Source organism: Saccostrea cucullata, unplaced genomic scaffold, assembly GCF_032062105.1.
Source record: "Saccostrea cucullata isolate Sc308-1 unplaced genomic scaffold, CSIRO_AGI_Scuc_v1 ctg748, whole genome shotgun sequence".
In the NCBI taxonomy this organism is placed as follows: Eukaryota; Metazoa; Mollusca; class Bivalvia; order Ostreida; family Ostreidae; genus Saccostrea; species Saccostrea cuccullata.
In genome coordinates this window covers 124,931-142,860 of record NW_026924513.1, presented here as the reverse complement: position 1 = coordinate 142,860, position 17,930 = coordinate 124,931, and the positions used below count along the sequence as shown (strand labels likewise).

At 31.8% G+C, this 17,930-nt stretch overlaps 1 protein-coding gene across 1 annotated transcript in view; it reads right to left on the bottom strand.

The window, feature by feature from the left end:
- LOC134266611 (pleckstrin homology domain-containing family G member 7-like) overlaps positions 1-4,979 on the bottom strand; it is a 33,965-nt gene extending 28,986 nt beyond the window's left edge. The window contains exon 1 of the mRNA XM_062748831.1: positions 4,718-4,979. Within this exon, the coding sequence (XP_062604815.1) occupies positions 4,718-4,819 (102 nt within the window). The 5' untranslated portion in view covers positions 4,820-4,979. The remainder of the gene's footprint in view (positions 1-4,717) is intronic.
- Positions 4,980-17,930: the final 12,951 nt, after the last annotated feature.

The following is a 17,930-nucleotide window of genomic DNA, read 5'->3' as shown; positions in this document are numbered from 1 at the left end:
TTTGTCAATGACTTGCAATTACAATCACATTAATTTATCAACATATTTCTCTCAATTATTTTATAGAGTGTATTTAAATACAGATTAATTACTGTTCATTATATGTAATAATTAATATTCTGCAGCATTATCGTTATGACTTTTTCATTTGAAAAATGCTGTACATTTATAAACTTTATTAAGCATTTATTTATTGAATAAACACTAGCTTGTTCCAAACAGCATTGGTATGCATCGTTATGAAAGATCTTTTCAATATGTCATTTGGCAAAAAAGCATTTGAAATGAAATTAAAAAATACCTTTTCATTTTTGATATGTACTTATTTAAATGCATTCAATTACCTTTAATTGAAAGCAAAATCAATTACAAATGCTTTCAATTATTTTGATAAAATGTAATTAAAGTAAATTATATTTACACTTTGATATGGAAACATTTATTAACATTATTTTAGATAATATTAAAAATATCTTTCTATAATATTCAAGGATATGCATATACTTGTACATGTACTAACACATTTTACATAGGGAAATATACTGGTAGAGACAATGTTCAGTTGCCTTGTATAATAAAAATCTATTGGAACTACTTATAAGTTATTTTTTTCTTGTTTCGCATTACATTCATATTTTTCGCTATTGGATGGAAAATTACAATTAGAAAATCATTAGCCACAAGTGGTTTAATCAGGGAATCTGTCAGGAAAATCAGACGTATTTATTAATTGGAAACATGATGAGACTTTCGTTTTACCTCATTACACCAAAACAGATCAATACTTAATTTTCTCTAAGATTTTCCCTCTTCTCTGATCAGAAATCTAATTAAATGTCTATCAATGCTAGAACCAGCAGCATATTTAAATGTACTTTTTTCGATTCGACTCATTTCTCTTGATTTTAAGGTAAATAGCGAACATATAAAGCCTCTGGCGCATGGTGACACCACTTAGTATGCAAAATGCTTTTATACAGTATTTATGAAAAATGACTTTCAAGCCAGAATACAGCGTTATATCAATAATTTCCTGTTCTTTTATAGAGTTGTTTGTACAAATTTGGATCGTTTATCACTTAATCGAAACATACCGGTATACCACTGCAAAATGTTAATAATTTAACTTATTAGCAGCAGTATTTCTCTGTTATGCTTATAATTACTTTACTAATTGCAATTTAAGGAGACAATGAATTTCATTTTATTTTTTTTTCTTAAAGAAAGATACTTATCTGATTCTACGAGATTTACAAAGTACCTGAATCAAACTTGACAGAAAAAACGAGAGCATCTGACTAACTATAATATTTCAAATTTAGATATTTAATGAGAAAATAAGACGTACATTTTGTATAATCTAACGACATAAATTATGCTAAACCTGACGAATTCAAAACATCTACATAAACTTTCCTAGCATGTACAGCAATATGCCCTTAACACCTGCAAAAGGGGTTTACACGTACGTTTCCCGTTGATTCGATACACAAGAGCATAATTTACATAGAAATAATTTTCAAAACGAGGCTCGGTATTGACAAACAATTTGAAAAAAATATTACGTATATCAACAGAACTGTCGTATAAAGTGGTCATTCTCATGTTCTGTAAACGATACGGTTACCTTTTCAGGAAATACAATCTATCACTCAAATTCTGACTGATTTTTTTGTCACGATGACGTGTTCACGGATTTTTCATTCTGTCCGATCTGGACTGGAATTACACAGTGTATGTGACCGGTCTACGGGTATGATTTCTCATCTATGGTACCTGATCCTACCTCTAATGTTTTACAACTGTTAGATAATTGTTTTCTATCTCTCATTGTATGCATTTTTTTTGTACAAAGATATATATTGATTAAAAGAAAACACGTTCTTTATATACATAATTAAGATTTCTAAAAAGCAATTTAACCTTGAGGAAAGATATTTTTATTAGTTTCAAAAGATATGCTTACGTATTATAAAAAGAACGGCTTTCCTCTAATTTTCATCTGGCTGTTTCGTTAAATTGAAAAGAAGATTCGTAAAATCACAGAGGCTGCACTGAAGCTACTTTCAAAGAAAGACAGACATGATATAACCAGCTTTAGTGTCATTCTATGTATCAAAAGCCGAAGCTTACTGGACTAGAATACTTGTTTTAATTCAGCATTAGCTATTGATTATATTCTACAAGAAAGATACATATATATGATTCGTATGATCCAACAAAAGATAATAAATCCGTTTTGCAAGATGCTCTGTTATTGGTTCTCACATTTATATAATTGAACCGGTTTCCGTTAAGCCCTCGGCATGTCATTTATTTTGTATCAAGGAATCTCTTATGCTTCTTTAATGGCAAAAAGTTCCTCCACAGAATGAAATGTTTGGTTTGTTGGCGATAAAAAAAGATCGATTGCCAAAAGCATTATAGGTAGGCAAACTTTAAATAAAATTGTTTTCAGATTCATTCAAATTCATTAAAATTAAATTATAGAAAATGTCCTTTGCACATTTTTTTGTGATATTGCATATAGCTCTTACAAATCAATTTTATTTGTTTTTAAACTTTTCATTTATTAACAGAATATTATGAAAACTTAGGATAAGTTATTGACCTTTGACTTTCTTGTTCATTTTAATGCAGTTCCTTTGGAAAGCTAAGGTTATGAGAGTTCGAGGGCTCTACCGACTGAGCAACCGATAATCAACGGTGAGGGTGATAATCAAATAAAAGGTTTTGTTAAAATGTGTCTCATACCATTGGAAAATTCACTATCAATTAAGATTTCAACAAAAATCACCTTTTCCTGAATGTAATAACGGTTTGATCATATATTTTTTTTTACAAATTGTTCGATTATATATCATACATTGTTTTAAATATGGACGAAATAAACCGTGGCCCATCTCAAAAATCCAGTTAATGATCCTCTCTAATATTTCTACTGCGCCATAAATTTTATATCATTGTCGATTATTTTTTGCTTTCAGAAACTCTTCGTGAAAACCATGATCTAATGTAAACATTCGACTGCGAGACTTTATACATCATCGAGTCCTTGAGACTGGATTACAGGCACCTGCTGGGGAATTAACTATTGTTATTACAATCACTTTATCTGTGTTCCATTCACTGTATCAGAATTTTAATTATATTGAACATTTCGGAGACAAAGAAGATAACTGAAGTGGAGTTTGTTCACTCTGTATAAGTACAGTCATTTGCTTGCTAATCACTTAATGAAAAAATACCAATGTACAGGAAAATGATCAAAGATAATGAAGATTATAAATTGCGTCTTGTACCCTTGTACCTCAGAGTCTTGACTTAAGTAACTGTAGAAATTGACTTTTCTTGTTAATATCTATGAAAGCATGTCCTCTCAGTGTCTCGCTATGCAAAAATTGAGTATCTGTGTTTATCCATAGAACAATATTTACATTCCGTGTATTTTTCCTCATGAAATTCGTTAGAAATCCACGACATTCAAATTTCTATAACACTACTGAAGGCAAGCGTTTTTATAACTGTGTAAATATAGGTATGGGGTCAAGAGGTCATAGATGTGCGTTTGGATAAACGTTCGACGTAATTTCTCTGTGACGTCATAAAGGGTCGACGCGCGTTTAGTGGATTACATACATGCCGTTGGGTTTACAAAAATTAACGCATTTCACACGTTAAAAGTAACAATCAGGCAAATATAAAGTATGAATAAGTCACAAATGTAAATATAAGTAATAAGGTATCATTTTTTGAAAACAGTATTATCCATTAAACATTACAAAATAGATGTAAAACGGGTTGGCACATGATCAAATCTTCCATAAAGCCCTTCGGGCTTTATGGGATTTCAGTTAACAATTCAGCGTGACCAACAATTCGTTTTACATCTCAATTTAAAAAATAAAAAATGATACCTTATTTCTTAATTAAAGATATTGTCAGAATAAATTTTTTTTAAGTCGCAAGACTGCAAGATCAAGTTTAAAAAAGGTCAATGTTCTGGGCAAAGGAATGGTCTAATTACTAAGAATACAAATGTAGAGCATAAAGTTGTTGGTTTTTTTTCAAAAATTATATCAAAATTTGATGAATGATTTTGTGAGTATACCTGCAAGATGAAGGTCAAAAGGTCAATATATCTGCCAAAAGAAGCGTCTTATCACATACAATACATTGATGATCTAATTATGTCTCCGCATAAACGTTTATACAACTTCCAAACGCTGACCATGCCAAATATCTCCACTTCACCATAACTGATGATAGTAAAAGATCGCAGTTTAGATTTATTTAATATTTAGTCACTGAAAATATGTTCGCACTATTAATGATAGCAATTAGAACAGCATTTCGAACTAATGTTATTATTGAGTCCGTAATAGTATTTCTGAAACACCAATATTTTAGAGATTCTTTTTATTCCCTCTTTCGCATAGATCACCTAATATAACATTTATTGCCACAAACAGATAAGGTTGGAAATACATTTTTTTTAATCTCCAAATATTAAAATTTTTACTAACATTTTATAAGTTTACATGTATGTCATATAATATAAAGTAATACTAAACTCCTGAAAGTGGACATTAAAGCGAAATTTCTATTTTTTAATACCGTGGTTCCATTGTTTTCTAAATGTATATGCTTCAGAGTATAATAGAGATTATAAGACCTCTCGTCTGAGACTATTTAGATCCGCCCCACTGATGCTTACCTTTCCGTCATCAGAAGTTAGATCCCCAGAATCCTCATATTCTGAACCTCCGGGTCCTAATGAACCCTCCTTTTTCTTTCTTATTCTTAACAATGAACTCATATCGGTGATATATACCCCCTGTTCTTCGACAATGTCTAACTTTCATCACCCATGGAACACAACGTTGCCTATATTGTAGATCCGTTGCCAAATAACTGTCTCAGACCAAGCTAGCTTCCATCTGAATGAATTCACGATGACTTTAATTGAATAAGAGCGAGGTGTTTCCTCGACATGCACGGAAACCGCTTAATCCAATTCCAGCATTCAGAGTGTCAGGGTTCAGTATCAATTCTTTTCGTCTTATCCGTCAAAAGTCCAAATGATTAGCCAACAGAAAAATAGACACCAAAAAGTCTCTAAATGAAATAAATTTTTCCCTTTTTCATAAGTTTTCAGTTTTCCTCATTTTATGCATTTTCCGGCAAAGTACGATCAATTGCTTTTTCCCTTTCTTAACGAAATCTTGTTTAAGCACTATTTGATGAAAACTTCTTCAACCGTCGGCTAGACCTGCATGGGCTTCTTCATTGCGTTATTTTATAGTGGTACTAAAGTGAGGGAGAATTGGAGAGAGGATGTATCATTATCGTCGTGTCGGATACTGCACCTTTTCTCTTGTCTAATGACAATTGATTGAATTGCCCCCATTCTGTGACGGCGCTGCGGTAATATTTAGCAGTTATAAACAGCTATCATTAAATCTCTGAAAGACATGGCCCTGATCTTCCATTTCACCTAATGGAGTATTGTAACACTTGATTGCTTGTTTACGATGGTGTTGCACACCACGACAGTGTATTTATGTAGATCTTTTTTTTTAAATAAAAGGCATGCTCTTATTTCAATATTGATCTAATAGGGGCCATTACATTGTCTTTGTGATGGACGATAAGAACAATGTTTTGTTCAATTGACCTATTTAATGTTTTCGATGGAAAGCGTACACTATTTGATTCTGGTTGTCCCTGTTTAAATCTTGATTGCAATTGTTTTTATCAAATTTAACAAATACTCTCATTGACTGGTCCTGTAAAACTGTAGTAGTCTGACTAGTCGATCGGGCAACGAGGAACGCTTTAAATGAAAAGACCAAAATGCTTCACAAATGTTAAATTTTATACATAATTATTATGTATTGTCATTTGTGGGAGTATATCGAAGAGATATATATAGATAAAGGGTATATCGCTGCATAAGTAAGGGAAATGGACAATTAAAAAGTTAAAATCATCACGCTTATGATGAAGGTTTTATAGTTGGTTACTATCAACGTCTGTTTTATAGTGAAAAATCCACATATGAAAACAAATATGCCAGGCTTTGTGATATCTTTTATTTCACGCTCAATGGGATGTATCGTATCCAGGCAAGAATGAAAAAAAACATAGTTAATTGACAAATTGTCTACTATATACATAAATGTAAAGTTGAATGCAAAATGAATAAACGTTGACTCCTGATTTTGAAAAAAAAAATCCGTTTAAATTGAACAAAAAATAGGTGTGCTAATAATTGAGCGCAATTGATATAATTGGAAATTCCAATAGATTGTTTGAAGACCTGGACTCCAAAAACCACGTTGATATTGTCATTCAGAAAATCCAGCATCTTTTATATATCAACTTAAGACTACTTGTGTGTATTATCAGAATGTTTTTAACAAAATAGTTTTCAAATGATCGATGACAAGGTATATAATTAAACGAGTTTCATTTTTATTGAAAAAACAGTTGTCAATGATATCAAATTCCTGGACATTAATTTATCGTTTGAATAAATGTAAATAAAGTTTAGAAGCCTAGAGTTTTTATGTTGTTGATGTTAGTAAAATCTTTTGATTTCAAATTTTCCAAAAATGCTTAGAGTTTTTTAGTATCTACGCTTTTTGAATGTATTGACAGCACTCTTGCATCTTCTCCTTCACTACTATTAATGTCTTAGTGAGGGTTTAAGTAGAGGACTTGGTAGAACATTTACTGGAACCAACTGTGTATCTTTGTTTGTAAGAATGTTTATGATGTTTCGAAATCCAACTAATATAGAAATAAAATTCAGACAGATTGTTTGTTTGGGTATATTTAAAATATTCAAAACTGACATATGATTTTGAAGAATTTCCTCCTTAGAGAGAAAACAATGGGAATAAGTTGGATTGTCACATGTAGAATTGAATCCTAGTTTCTCTACAATACAAAAAAAAAATAATGAGCCTTTTAAAAGGGATCACTGATTATGTAATTTATCTATTATTTTCACTTTTAAATTATTGGTCACAAAAGGAAAGTTGGATTTCATTTTGCCCCTTAATCGATTAATGCATCCTAAAGTAAAAGTCCAAAGTCTTCTACTTTTTTGGAGCCAAAAAGAGTAGGGGAGGGGGGGGGTATTGAGTGAAAACAAGGAGGTGACAATGCTCACCGCTGTACTTTGAAAATCTGCAATTTATTTTGACTTTTGCCGAGGGCAACATCATGCACATGCAACAATAAAAGAGCTTTGCTACAAGTTTAATTTGTATATCTTATGTATTGCTTTTTCAAGTCATGGCAAATTTTGTATTTCTTATTTTTATAAATGTATTTAAATGAAGCAGAAGTTTTCCAACATTTTGTACATGAAAAGAAGAAAACACTTGCTGTGGCCTTCAACTCGACATTTAGATGTATATCGACATCGTATTGTCAATTAACAATGATTTTTTTTTTCATCCTTACTTCGATACGATATATACCAGTGAGGTTGAGATAAAATATACCACAGAGTCTGACACATCTCTCTCATATTTAGATATTTTAATCGAAAAAGACGTTAATGGAAATCTAACAACCAAGCTCTATGGCAGCTTCCCTTACTTATGTACATGTAGCAATATACCACATACGGGGTTTATATATTGAGTTTATATATCTCTGTTGATTCGATACGCAACAGCATGTTCTCTATATGTACAATATCTTAAACGGGGTAAATTATTGACAAAGTTGATGAAACAAGAATATAAGCAGTCTTACTTAAAGTCATCATTTCGAAAGTTCTTTGGTCGATACGATACAATGACCTTGTCAGCAAATACTATTTATTATTGAGTTAAATGTTGACTGACGTTTTTCATACTTATTGTTAATCCATTATTTACACATTGAATCGACGACGGATTTTTCGGTTATTTTTCGATCCTGACAAGGAGCACAAGGCGGGTGTGACCGGTCGACAGGGGATGCTCACTCCTCTATGGCACCTGATCCAAACTCAGATGCTTCGGATGTCCGTGTTACTCTGCTCCTATTTTGTATTTTTTATTGGACTTTTGAGCTTCAATACTGTTCGTTATCTCCATATATTTCATCTTTCCATGCAAAGTAGCACTGTTTTTCTGTGGTATTACATTTTAGTTAGTAATTGAGTTTCCCTATGTAACCACGTTGCATAGAGAATATGTTCAGGCGCTGAGACAGGGCTTGACAGTAAATGCACGCTTTCCATGTTTTTCCGTCCAAACCTTTTCATTTTTTCAAAAATCTGGAAACTGCCTACATGTGGGATATTGATCTCCATAATCATTTATATCGCTTATTACCCTGTTTTTTATCTTCGCCTTTTTAATTTGAAATATTCTTTTGCTAAATTTTTAAGTTATTTACAGGCTTCTATGCAGTTTCGCATTCCAGTTGTTTTACTTACTTTCTTTCCTATGAAAGAAAATATTTCACAAAAAGGATACATGTACTTGCATAAAATCATAAATCATAAAAACACATTCAACCAATTATTTTTCTACAAAGACAATGTTGCATATAAGAAGTTCAACCAACCATTACACGTGCGTTCTTGATTCAATCTTGATTCATATTTAAGGCATAGCAAACTGGATACAAACATTTCAAATGTCCCTATTCACTTATCCTTATTCTCAAATTATTTTTAAGATATAATTAAAGGATAATTGTGGGTATTTTGTAAAACTTCTTCCGAAATTAAGCCATTTTTATTGAATATGTTATTCGATAAACTTGAAAACATATATACAGTTAAATAACGCTCTATAGAAAAGTCCCTAAATATATATATAATAAAAAAATAAAAGCTTTAAGAAAGTTAACGATATCTCTCTAATCTTTGGTTAAACATGGTAATCATTGCTAGCTTTAGAGATATATTATTTGGATGATTAAAAGAAATAAGATGTACTCTATACATAATACAGATATTGGTCTAGGGTCATCTCAACCGTGCACAATATATGCTATCCGGATTCCATATAATCATCTTAGAGTCCCTCAAGAGAAATAAAACTCCCATTAACATTGTGTACCTCAGACGTCGCAATTCCATTTACGTTATCACGACAGATTCCTAATGCCGATTTTTCTTCATTTCTGTTCCTGTATGCATGCACGGACACTAAGAGCCCTCGTGTGGAAGATTTTATTCCTGGAAATATTGGTGGGAGGGCAATCAGTCAGGCTCGTTTATGAGCCTGTCGGTGGTTGCCTTCTATAAATTCATTTCTTATGACATTGATCTGTAGAGTGAAAGCTTTCAAAGATGTTAAAAGTAAGGACTTGATTACATGAGAGATTTGATTGGCTGTTTTATTGATGCAGCTAGACTTGACTATCAAATTTAGAAAACTTTACTCTTATCTAATCAAATATCAATGAATATTTTTTTTATTTGAATATTTTTTTCAAAGTAACTCATTAAAAAGTATTCGAAAACAAAGTTTTAAGTAAAAAGTACTCGTCAACTTCAATTACTTGTTTAGAAATATCCCTTTATCACTTGCATATGGGATTCATGTCTCCCAATAGATATCGATCATGCTCTACGAACGAATAATTTCTAAAACGATCGATCGAGTAAAGCTATTTACAAACACGTTGATGAAACAACGCTTCATGGTCGATACTATGACCTTGTAAGAATTTGGTACAAATTATCCTTAAGTTGAATCCTGACTTACTTTTTTCATGCCAATTGCTATATATTTTTCCTAATTGAATTGTCCACATAATTTTCAGCGGCTCAGATCATGACAAGAACCACATGGCAGATGTGACCGGTCAAATGGAGATACTTACTTCTCACCGATACTCGATCAAATCTCTGTTGTTTTTTAAGCTAATGTTTGTTAAGATCCTGATTTTTATTGTTTAATGGTCTTTTGAGCGTTATTGCCATATATTTCAATATATTATTTAATTGTACACGAGGTTTGTATTATTCACAACATTATTATCACCATGAGAAGATGGATAAGGTTTAAGACTCAAGAATATATTTAAAAATCAAATTAAAAAAAAAACGTCCATTGTTACTATTCTATTGAACCTAGCTTTGGACAATCATGCTTCATTTTCTACATTTTTTTTATAAAACTGATAACTTTTCCAGCTATGTTTATACCAATCTAATTCCGATAGCCATTTGGTATTATTTCCTTTTCATTTGAATTTCTATAATTACGTGTAAGAAATTAAACAATTTTCTTTTCATCATGGTTTAAAAAAAAATATCATTTAAATGTAATGTTAAGCAGATTGATGCGTTTTATAATTTTTTTTTTACATTTTGTGTGGTAAATAATTCAGAACTATGAAAGACATACAGTAGTAAGTTCCGGGGAAAAAATTATATGCATTTAACTTATGCACAGTAAACAGACAATTTATTGTAATATTAAAATAGCTTTGTATTTAGTTAACAACAAATAGAATATCTGTAACTTTTAAATAAAAAGACATCATCCCATAATTAAAATATATCTAAAAAATTACAGTCAAGAAATTATCAGATAAAACTGGAGTTTATAATTACGAGTATAGAATAAATTATAAACAGGTTCCCTTAGACTAGGTTGCTACATGTAGATCTTAGGATTGACTTAACACATTCCTACAGTAAATGATTGTGCAGCCAAAAATAATTGATATTTCAATTGAATTATTTCAGAAATCACGTTCGAATAAACACTGTCTTGAGTTCATTGTGATATTTATTTGTTCTTTGGGGAAACAACAATAAACGAACTGACGACGTTAAGTAGATGTGGCGGGAATCTTCTATAAACAATCGAAATAAATTGTTTCTCGTCAGGGAACAAAAAATCGGCGATACAGCTTCGTTCAGTGTTGTTATTAATACTTGTTTATCGTCAGGTATCAAGAATGACTTATGGTGCATGTAAATCATCAGAATCAAAGGTACGGAGGAAAGGCATAGCCTCGCAGCACCTGCTTAGCGGCGGGGCGGTATGAATAATTGGCCGTAAGCATGATTGTTAATACTGTGTTAAGTCGCTGATGTACACAAGAGAATAAATTGATAATTAAGTTGTCTGCGGATACCAGTATGAACAAGGGTCTACAAAATGGTGTTTAGTCGTTTACGAGTACATTAATTAAGCGTCGCAGGGATAACTATATCTTGTGTTATGAAAAACAAACTGAAACTCATTTATAAAAACAATAATTATTAAAATACTTAAATACCACGTATATCAAATAGGCTATCAGTATAAACAGTATAACTGTTTTTATGATTTCTGTTGTTCGTTAGATTGTCATATATCTTTTTTTCTGTTGTCTTTTCAATTCTCAATTTAACAAATATTTTATGTTTAAAAGCAAATGTGTCATTATGGTTTAAAAATACTAATGATATCATTTTTCTAACATTTACTTAAATCTTATTCTTTAATTACTTAAAGTATCAAGTCTAAAAACAACTTTATTACGCATACATGCAATTATTCTGAAAATCGTCATGTCGAGTTTTTATATTGATATAATAACTTTGTCGGCAAATACAATTCATCATTGAGTCAAATACTGATTGAGGTTTTTCACAATAATTGTCAGACCATTATTTTCACACTCGTAAATTATTTACAGATTCCCAACTTTATTTCCAATCATGACAAGAAGCTATGGTTGGGAGTAACCGGTTGACAGGGGATGCTAACTCCTCCAGGGCACTTGATCCCACCACTGATCGATGGTTTAGAGGTCCTTGTTTGCTCTGCTCCTGCTTTGTATTGTTTATGTACGTTTTAGCTTGAATACTTTTCGTAATCTACATTTATATTTCATTTTTAATAATTCATCAATGTACCAGAAACAAACTTTGATGTAAAAGAGGTCTATCTTTCTTCTACATGCTCCTGATTTGTATTGTTAAAATGGAATTTTGAGCTAGAGTGTCGTTTATGATCATTGTTATTTAATATAATCAGCCTGCTTCAACTTTTACATTATTTTTCATTCTATAAAATTTCCTCTATGCACAAGTCGAAAAGTATAAAGTTGCTGTATCAAGTATAAACATGCAACATATATTATTATTAAGTAAAATAAATCATTGAATAAAAAAAAGATAAAGGTTTGACCCCTGAAAAATTTGCCTTCGTTCCTCAACATTTCTACCTCTTATCGGACAACAACTTTTTTTTAAAGAATAATGACGTAGTAGTTTTCAACAACGTTCTCAATGAAATATATGGAGATAACGAACAGTATTCAACCTCTAAAGTCCATGAAACAATACATAATAGGAACAGAGCAAACATGGTCCTCAAAACATCAGAGGAAGGATCATGTGCCATGTGGGAGAGAGTATCCCTTACGGAGCGGTCACAGCCGCTGTGTGCTCCTTGTCATGGTCGGGTAATAACGGGAAAATCCGTTGTCAGTTTAATGTGTAAATAATTGACTAACAGTTGGTATGAAAAACGTCAGTCAGCATTTGACTCCATGATAAATTGTATTTGTTGACAATGTCATTGTACCGACCATAGAACTTACGAAATGATGACTTTAAACGAGACTGTTGATATTCTTGTTTCATCACTTGTTCGTCAATAAATTACCTCGTCTTAGAAATTTTTCATCCGTAAAGCATGCTCTTGGTCTTTTCACGTAGATTTTTCACAAGATTTTGGACAAATTCTGCTGTATATGATCACAAAAATATGTCTGCTAATAACGGTGTGCAATTGGTATACACAGGAATTCCAATAGATTGTAGGAAGACCTGATCTTCAAAAACCACATCGATACTGTCAATCAGAAACTCAAGCATGTTTTTGATGTCAGCTTCAGACTTGTGTACACGTACAATCTGAATTTTTTAAACAAAATAATTTTGCAAATGACCAATGAGCTAGATTGTAGGAAGATCTCCAAATATGTTAAATCTTTCATACATCTTTAGTTACATCAATTCAATAAGCTTCCTTACATGCTTTATTCCTTACACGCTTTATTGTTTTATACACTGTATATTCTTATCTTAGACTAGTTCACTGGACAATGTTTTAATTTGATTGCTAGCATGTTAGAATTTTCTGTCTGATGTTATTTCCTCGAAGCATTCAATATACATGTATATAACAGGTAAATTGTACACTCTGAACACGATTGTTTACTTCACTGTAATGCATGTGATCAATACAACTGTATTCACTTAAGAATAGTTGATGCAGAATTTATAACCGCAATGAATAAGAACACAACTCAAATACAATGAGATGTACTATACTTTTATATATTGAATTGATTGCCTCTCTTTATTGAGATATACGATACATATTCACCATGAATTATCCACAACAGGTTAATTACCACCCTTAACCGAGCCCACTTCTTTGTTTCATTTGAGGAATCAAGATAGATCTAAAGTATCGACAATTAACTGAAGACTATCAGGATGTATTGATCATTGTAATTTAAGCTCTCCTGTGTATTTTACAGACAATTGCCGGCTTGGAAAAGTTAATGGTACTCACCCGCTTTTGTGTTGGCATCGAGGCGAATATGGTGTCATCTATTGTGTTCCATCGTAAAATTTTAGTCCACTGTCTCTGTCGCCTTTTATAAAGGGACATCTGCAAGATATCAAAAATTAAATATCATCTTTACACCTCAAAATTGATATACATGTAATAGAGATATCAGTTACAGGGAATTCTAAATTGAAATATGTTTTCTACACATTACACACTACTTAATCACAGCTAATCTTAAACAATGTTTATATCCACTGAAATAAATGATTATGCAAGGTAAAGCGAATGTCTTCATATATAATATGACATAACTTTAATTTTTTAAAGGCCGGATTTTGTTTACTCACTTTCTCTTTTAAAATTAATGTAAACCTTTTATTAGTCTGGATTTGAGATGTCCAATAGAATGATAAATATTACCTCCGTTTATGAAGTTTTTTTCCCTGTTGCTTGACAATAACGGAAAACAATATCAAATCGTCTGTTTCAAAACACCTCAATGAATCCACACATACCTCTAAGCTGTTTTCGGGATAATTATATCTTATAATTGGTAAAAAAAATATTCATTGAAAATAAATCCTCTAAATCAAATAACACCTTTTCTCCTAGTCCAATTCTGAATAAAGCTGAGTTTACATTCTTATTTCTGACTTTAGATTCCCCACGGGAAAAAGAGGCGGGAAAAAAATCAGTCATACGGTTTTAATGATGATCTGAGAGAAACCGAACAGACACAGAAAGAATTGGAAAGCAGTAAGTCCTAAATCCTGGGATTGAATTATTTCAATCGGGATCTGCAGCCTTTAAATATCTTCTCCACAAAGCCCACTAGAACAATATTGTGTCCTGTAAGCATCACCTGTAGGGGATCTTCATGGATTGGATGCTATTTAATTGATATTGGAGATGGTGTGGAGAGAGGGATTTGATTGATTGATGATACAATGTGAACGCTACATGGCTTTGTAAAAAGTTTTTTTAGTTGTTCTATGAAGATAAGATAGGCCGTTCGTTTACTGCAGACGTCCATGTCTTTTCTATCAGTCTGACAATTTTAATGACCTGTTGTACTTGGCTACAGACATTGCAGGGGCAACGTCTTAGATTTATGAAATGAATGACTGGCTAGATTTTATCAGGTCTTTCAAAGTGGCAATATCTGTCAGCTACGCTTCATAAATCCAATGTTATTGTTAACATGTTGATATTTTTATGGTTTCATTATTATAAGTGCATTGCCTGTACAAACAAAGCTTTGTCTAACTATATGCTCATCATTGTGTGTTTTAATTATCATTTTTTGTATATCACCAATGTTGATTTTTTTAAATCACCTTAAACTTGAATGATGATATATTAAAAAAAATATCATGCTTATGTGTCTTGAGCAAATCATTCACAGATCTTCGTATATTGACAATTGATTAATAGTAAGAATACATGTAAATATTGATGTCAATCATAATCGTCATAATGATAATAATTATTAGAATGTCGATATATGACAGCCAATATATATTGATGGAAATGTGGACTCATGTAAATCTTTGCACATTTGTTATTGATTTTTTGGACCCACATAATTTACAATTTGAATTTGCTTAAAAGAAGTAAAATGTCAAACATTAGAAAGTGCAGTTTGTTATGCAATATTGCATTGTATTTGATTTTAGAATCAATAGGAGTTCCTAGTACATTTGTAAAAATCTAATTAAATGCTATCTATATAAATTAAACAAAGATAACTTAAGTAAAACATGTTAAAGAGCAATGAGAAGTATATATTTTCCTCTTTTTAGTAGAAGAGAAATTATAAAAGAATTAGAAAGGCTTCATTATTAAATTTTCGTTCTATTAAACAGTCTTTTTAATTCATCTTTGCCTGATTCTTACAGAGTCATATACTTATGAATAAAAACTTCTTAATCAGGTAATCTATATTTTAAGGGGACAAAGGATGTATGGTCACATGACTCAGTTTAATTACGTCATAATCTCTGATTAAACATGTACAAAACAAGATTGAAAACAGAGTTCGTGTATAATTTTTTGACTGTTTGTTAGCGTTCACCATCTTGTAAAAGAATATTTAAAACATTCATGTTTTCTTGCAAATATTATCAAATTACGGAAATATATTGATCCACTCTTCTGTTTCCTACACTGCGCGTCCAATGACGTCATAGTGGATCTCTTATTGCAGTAAGATTATACACGGTGAAACATGGGTAGTATGATATCATACAATCTATAGATATATATCTATGGATCGACCTCATCAAAGGATTATATTTATATAATAATACAACTCCAGTCAACGGGCATAATTTATTGTAATATTGACAATACTGTATCATCAAATATCCCATTTATAGCTGATAACCAAATTAAGATTCTCAAAACCTTTAAAAGTACCTTTTACTTGTTAACAAAAAGTGAAAATGTAAAATATTTATATGGAAAGAAAACGAATATTTCCCATTTTATACAACCATTACTCACACCAAAGAATTCATTTTGAAAAAATTGTAAATATTCACTTTATGTGATTGGTTGTCTATATTTAAATTCATTTAATTATGTTCCTTTTTAGACCTATTGCCATCCGTTTTTACCGTCGTTGTGCGCTGTGCGTTCACATTTGAACATTTTCAGCTTCTCCTCTGCAACCCTCAACCAAACTGAACCAAATGTGGCATAAAGCAATATGGGTGAAGGGGAACATTAATTGTGAATTTCATGGTACAAGCCCCATGGGGACTGAGGGGTGGAACCAAAACCACTAAAATTAATGCAGTCTTTGAAAACGTTCTTCAATTCTCCTGGACATCAAGCAGTCAAACTGTTGGCATGAATATAATAAGCATTGATTCCTCTACCATAGTTGTGAAATTCGTGGCCTCAGGTTCTGGGATTCTAGTGCTAGGGCGGGGTAATTGATTATATACGAGGGGTTATAAAAAAGTTCGTGGACTGAGGCTATAAAATTAGTACTATGTAGTCTGTGCTTTCAAAATCTATATGGAACATAAAACAACAAAAAATAAAGAAATGTTGAAAATTTTAGCCTGATACGTTAATTATTTTCCAAATTATTATAAAATGAAAACGACAATATATGATCACCCGGCGCTGTCGTCGTTTATTTTCATGACGTCCGATAACGTCATTGTTTTTTCATTGTCCGCTTCTTCAACCTCATACACTTTCTTGATGAGAAACCCTGGAGCTGAGTAAGGACTTAAACCCGCCTTGTTTATATGACTTTACAATGTCGTGAACAGTGGTCTTCAATGAATATAATATTCCAAATGGATTAATACATTGGGAGAGATCCGCGCTTGATTGTGCCGGCATATTTTTGCTTTTGAGAGTTCAATATCTACAACGCATGATCAACGTCATTTTTTGACGTGATTGATTTTTCACACCTTGACTGCACATCGTCATTAACTGTGTATCCCTTTTCTCTCTGAATCTATTTTGACATTAAAAGACAAGTACTCTGGATTCATTTTATTTCTCTGTAGCCAGTTTCAACATATTTTAGGTCTATACCAGTTTTTTCAGGGCCAAAACTTAATAGAATGTTGGAAACGGAAACCCCTCCCCCCTTTTGACGTCATTTTCAAGGCCTCATTTGTTTGGACATTCCGTGTAAAAATTGCGATAAAATTTCATAGAACTTCCAGAATGAAGTGAAAATTTCGTATTTTATGGAACAATTTTGTCCAAACACATACCTGTTTTAACGGGATTTTTGGATGTCAAATGACCATATCAAAAGAGTTTTTCTCAGTTACACATAGGTCGCAAAAACGTCGTGTTCGAGGTTGCGCCGCCTGGACATACCATTGCTTACAAAAACATCGGTAATTTATTAAAAAATACGATTTATGATTTATGGTTTATTCTTTAGATAGAAAAGATTATGCTTACTAGATATTTTAAAATTCATTGATGTGCTTAAAGCGGTTTTAATTTTATGACGCTAGTCCACGAACTTTTTGATAACCCCTCGTAGTGAAAGTGCAGAAATTCTTTGAAAATCTTCTCTGCTCCTCGGAATTAAATAAACTAAATATTAAGTACATAGTTATAATGAGCAAGAATGCCTCTTCCAAAATTGTGGATTTTATGTCCCCGGGGTCAGGAGTTCTGGTGTTAGGGTAGGGCTTTAGTGACTATATAGTGAAAATACATTAAATCTTTGAAAAGCTTCTTCTCTACTCCTAGTTTTTAAATAAAACAAGTACATAGTTAAGAGGGGTGATCAAAAAGTTCGCGAACTAATTAAATAACTTCCAGAAAAGAATTGATATAAGGATTCAGTGTTAAAAAATTTTCAAAGCAGTCCTCTTTTATTTTAATGGGCATCTG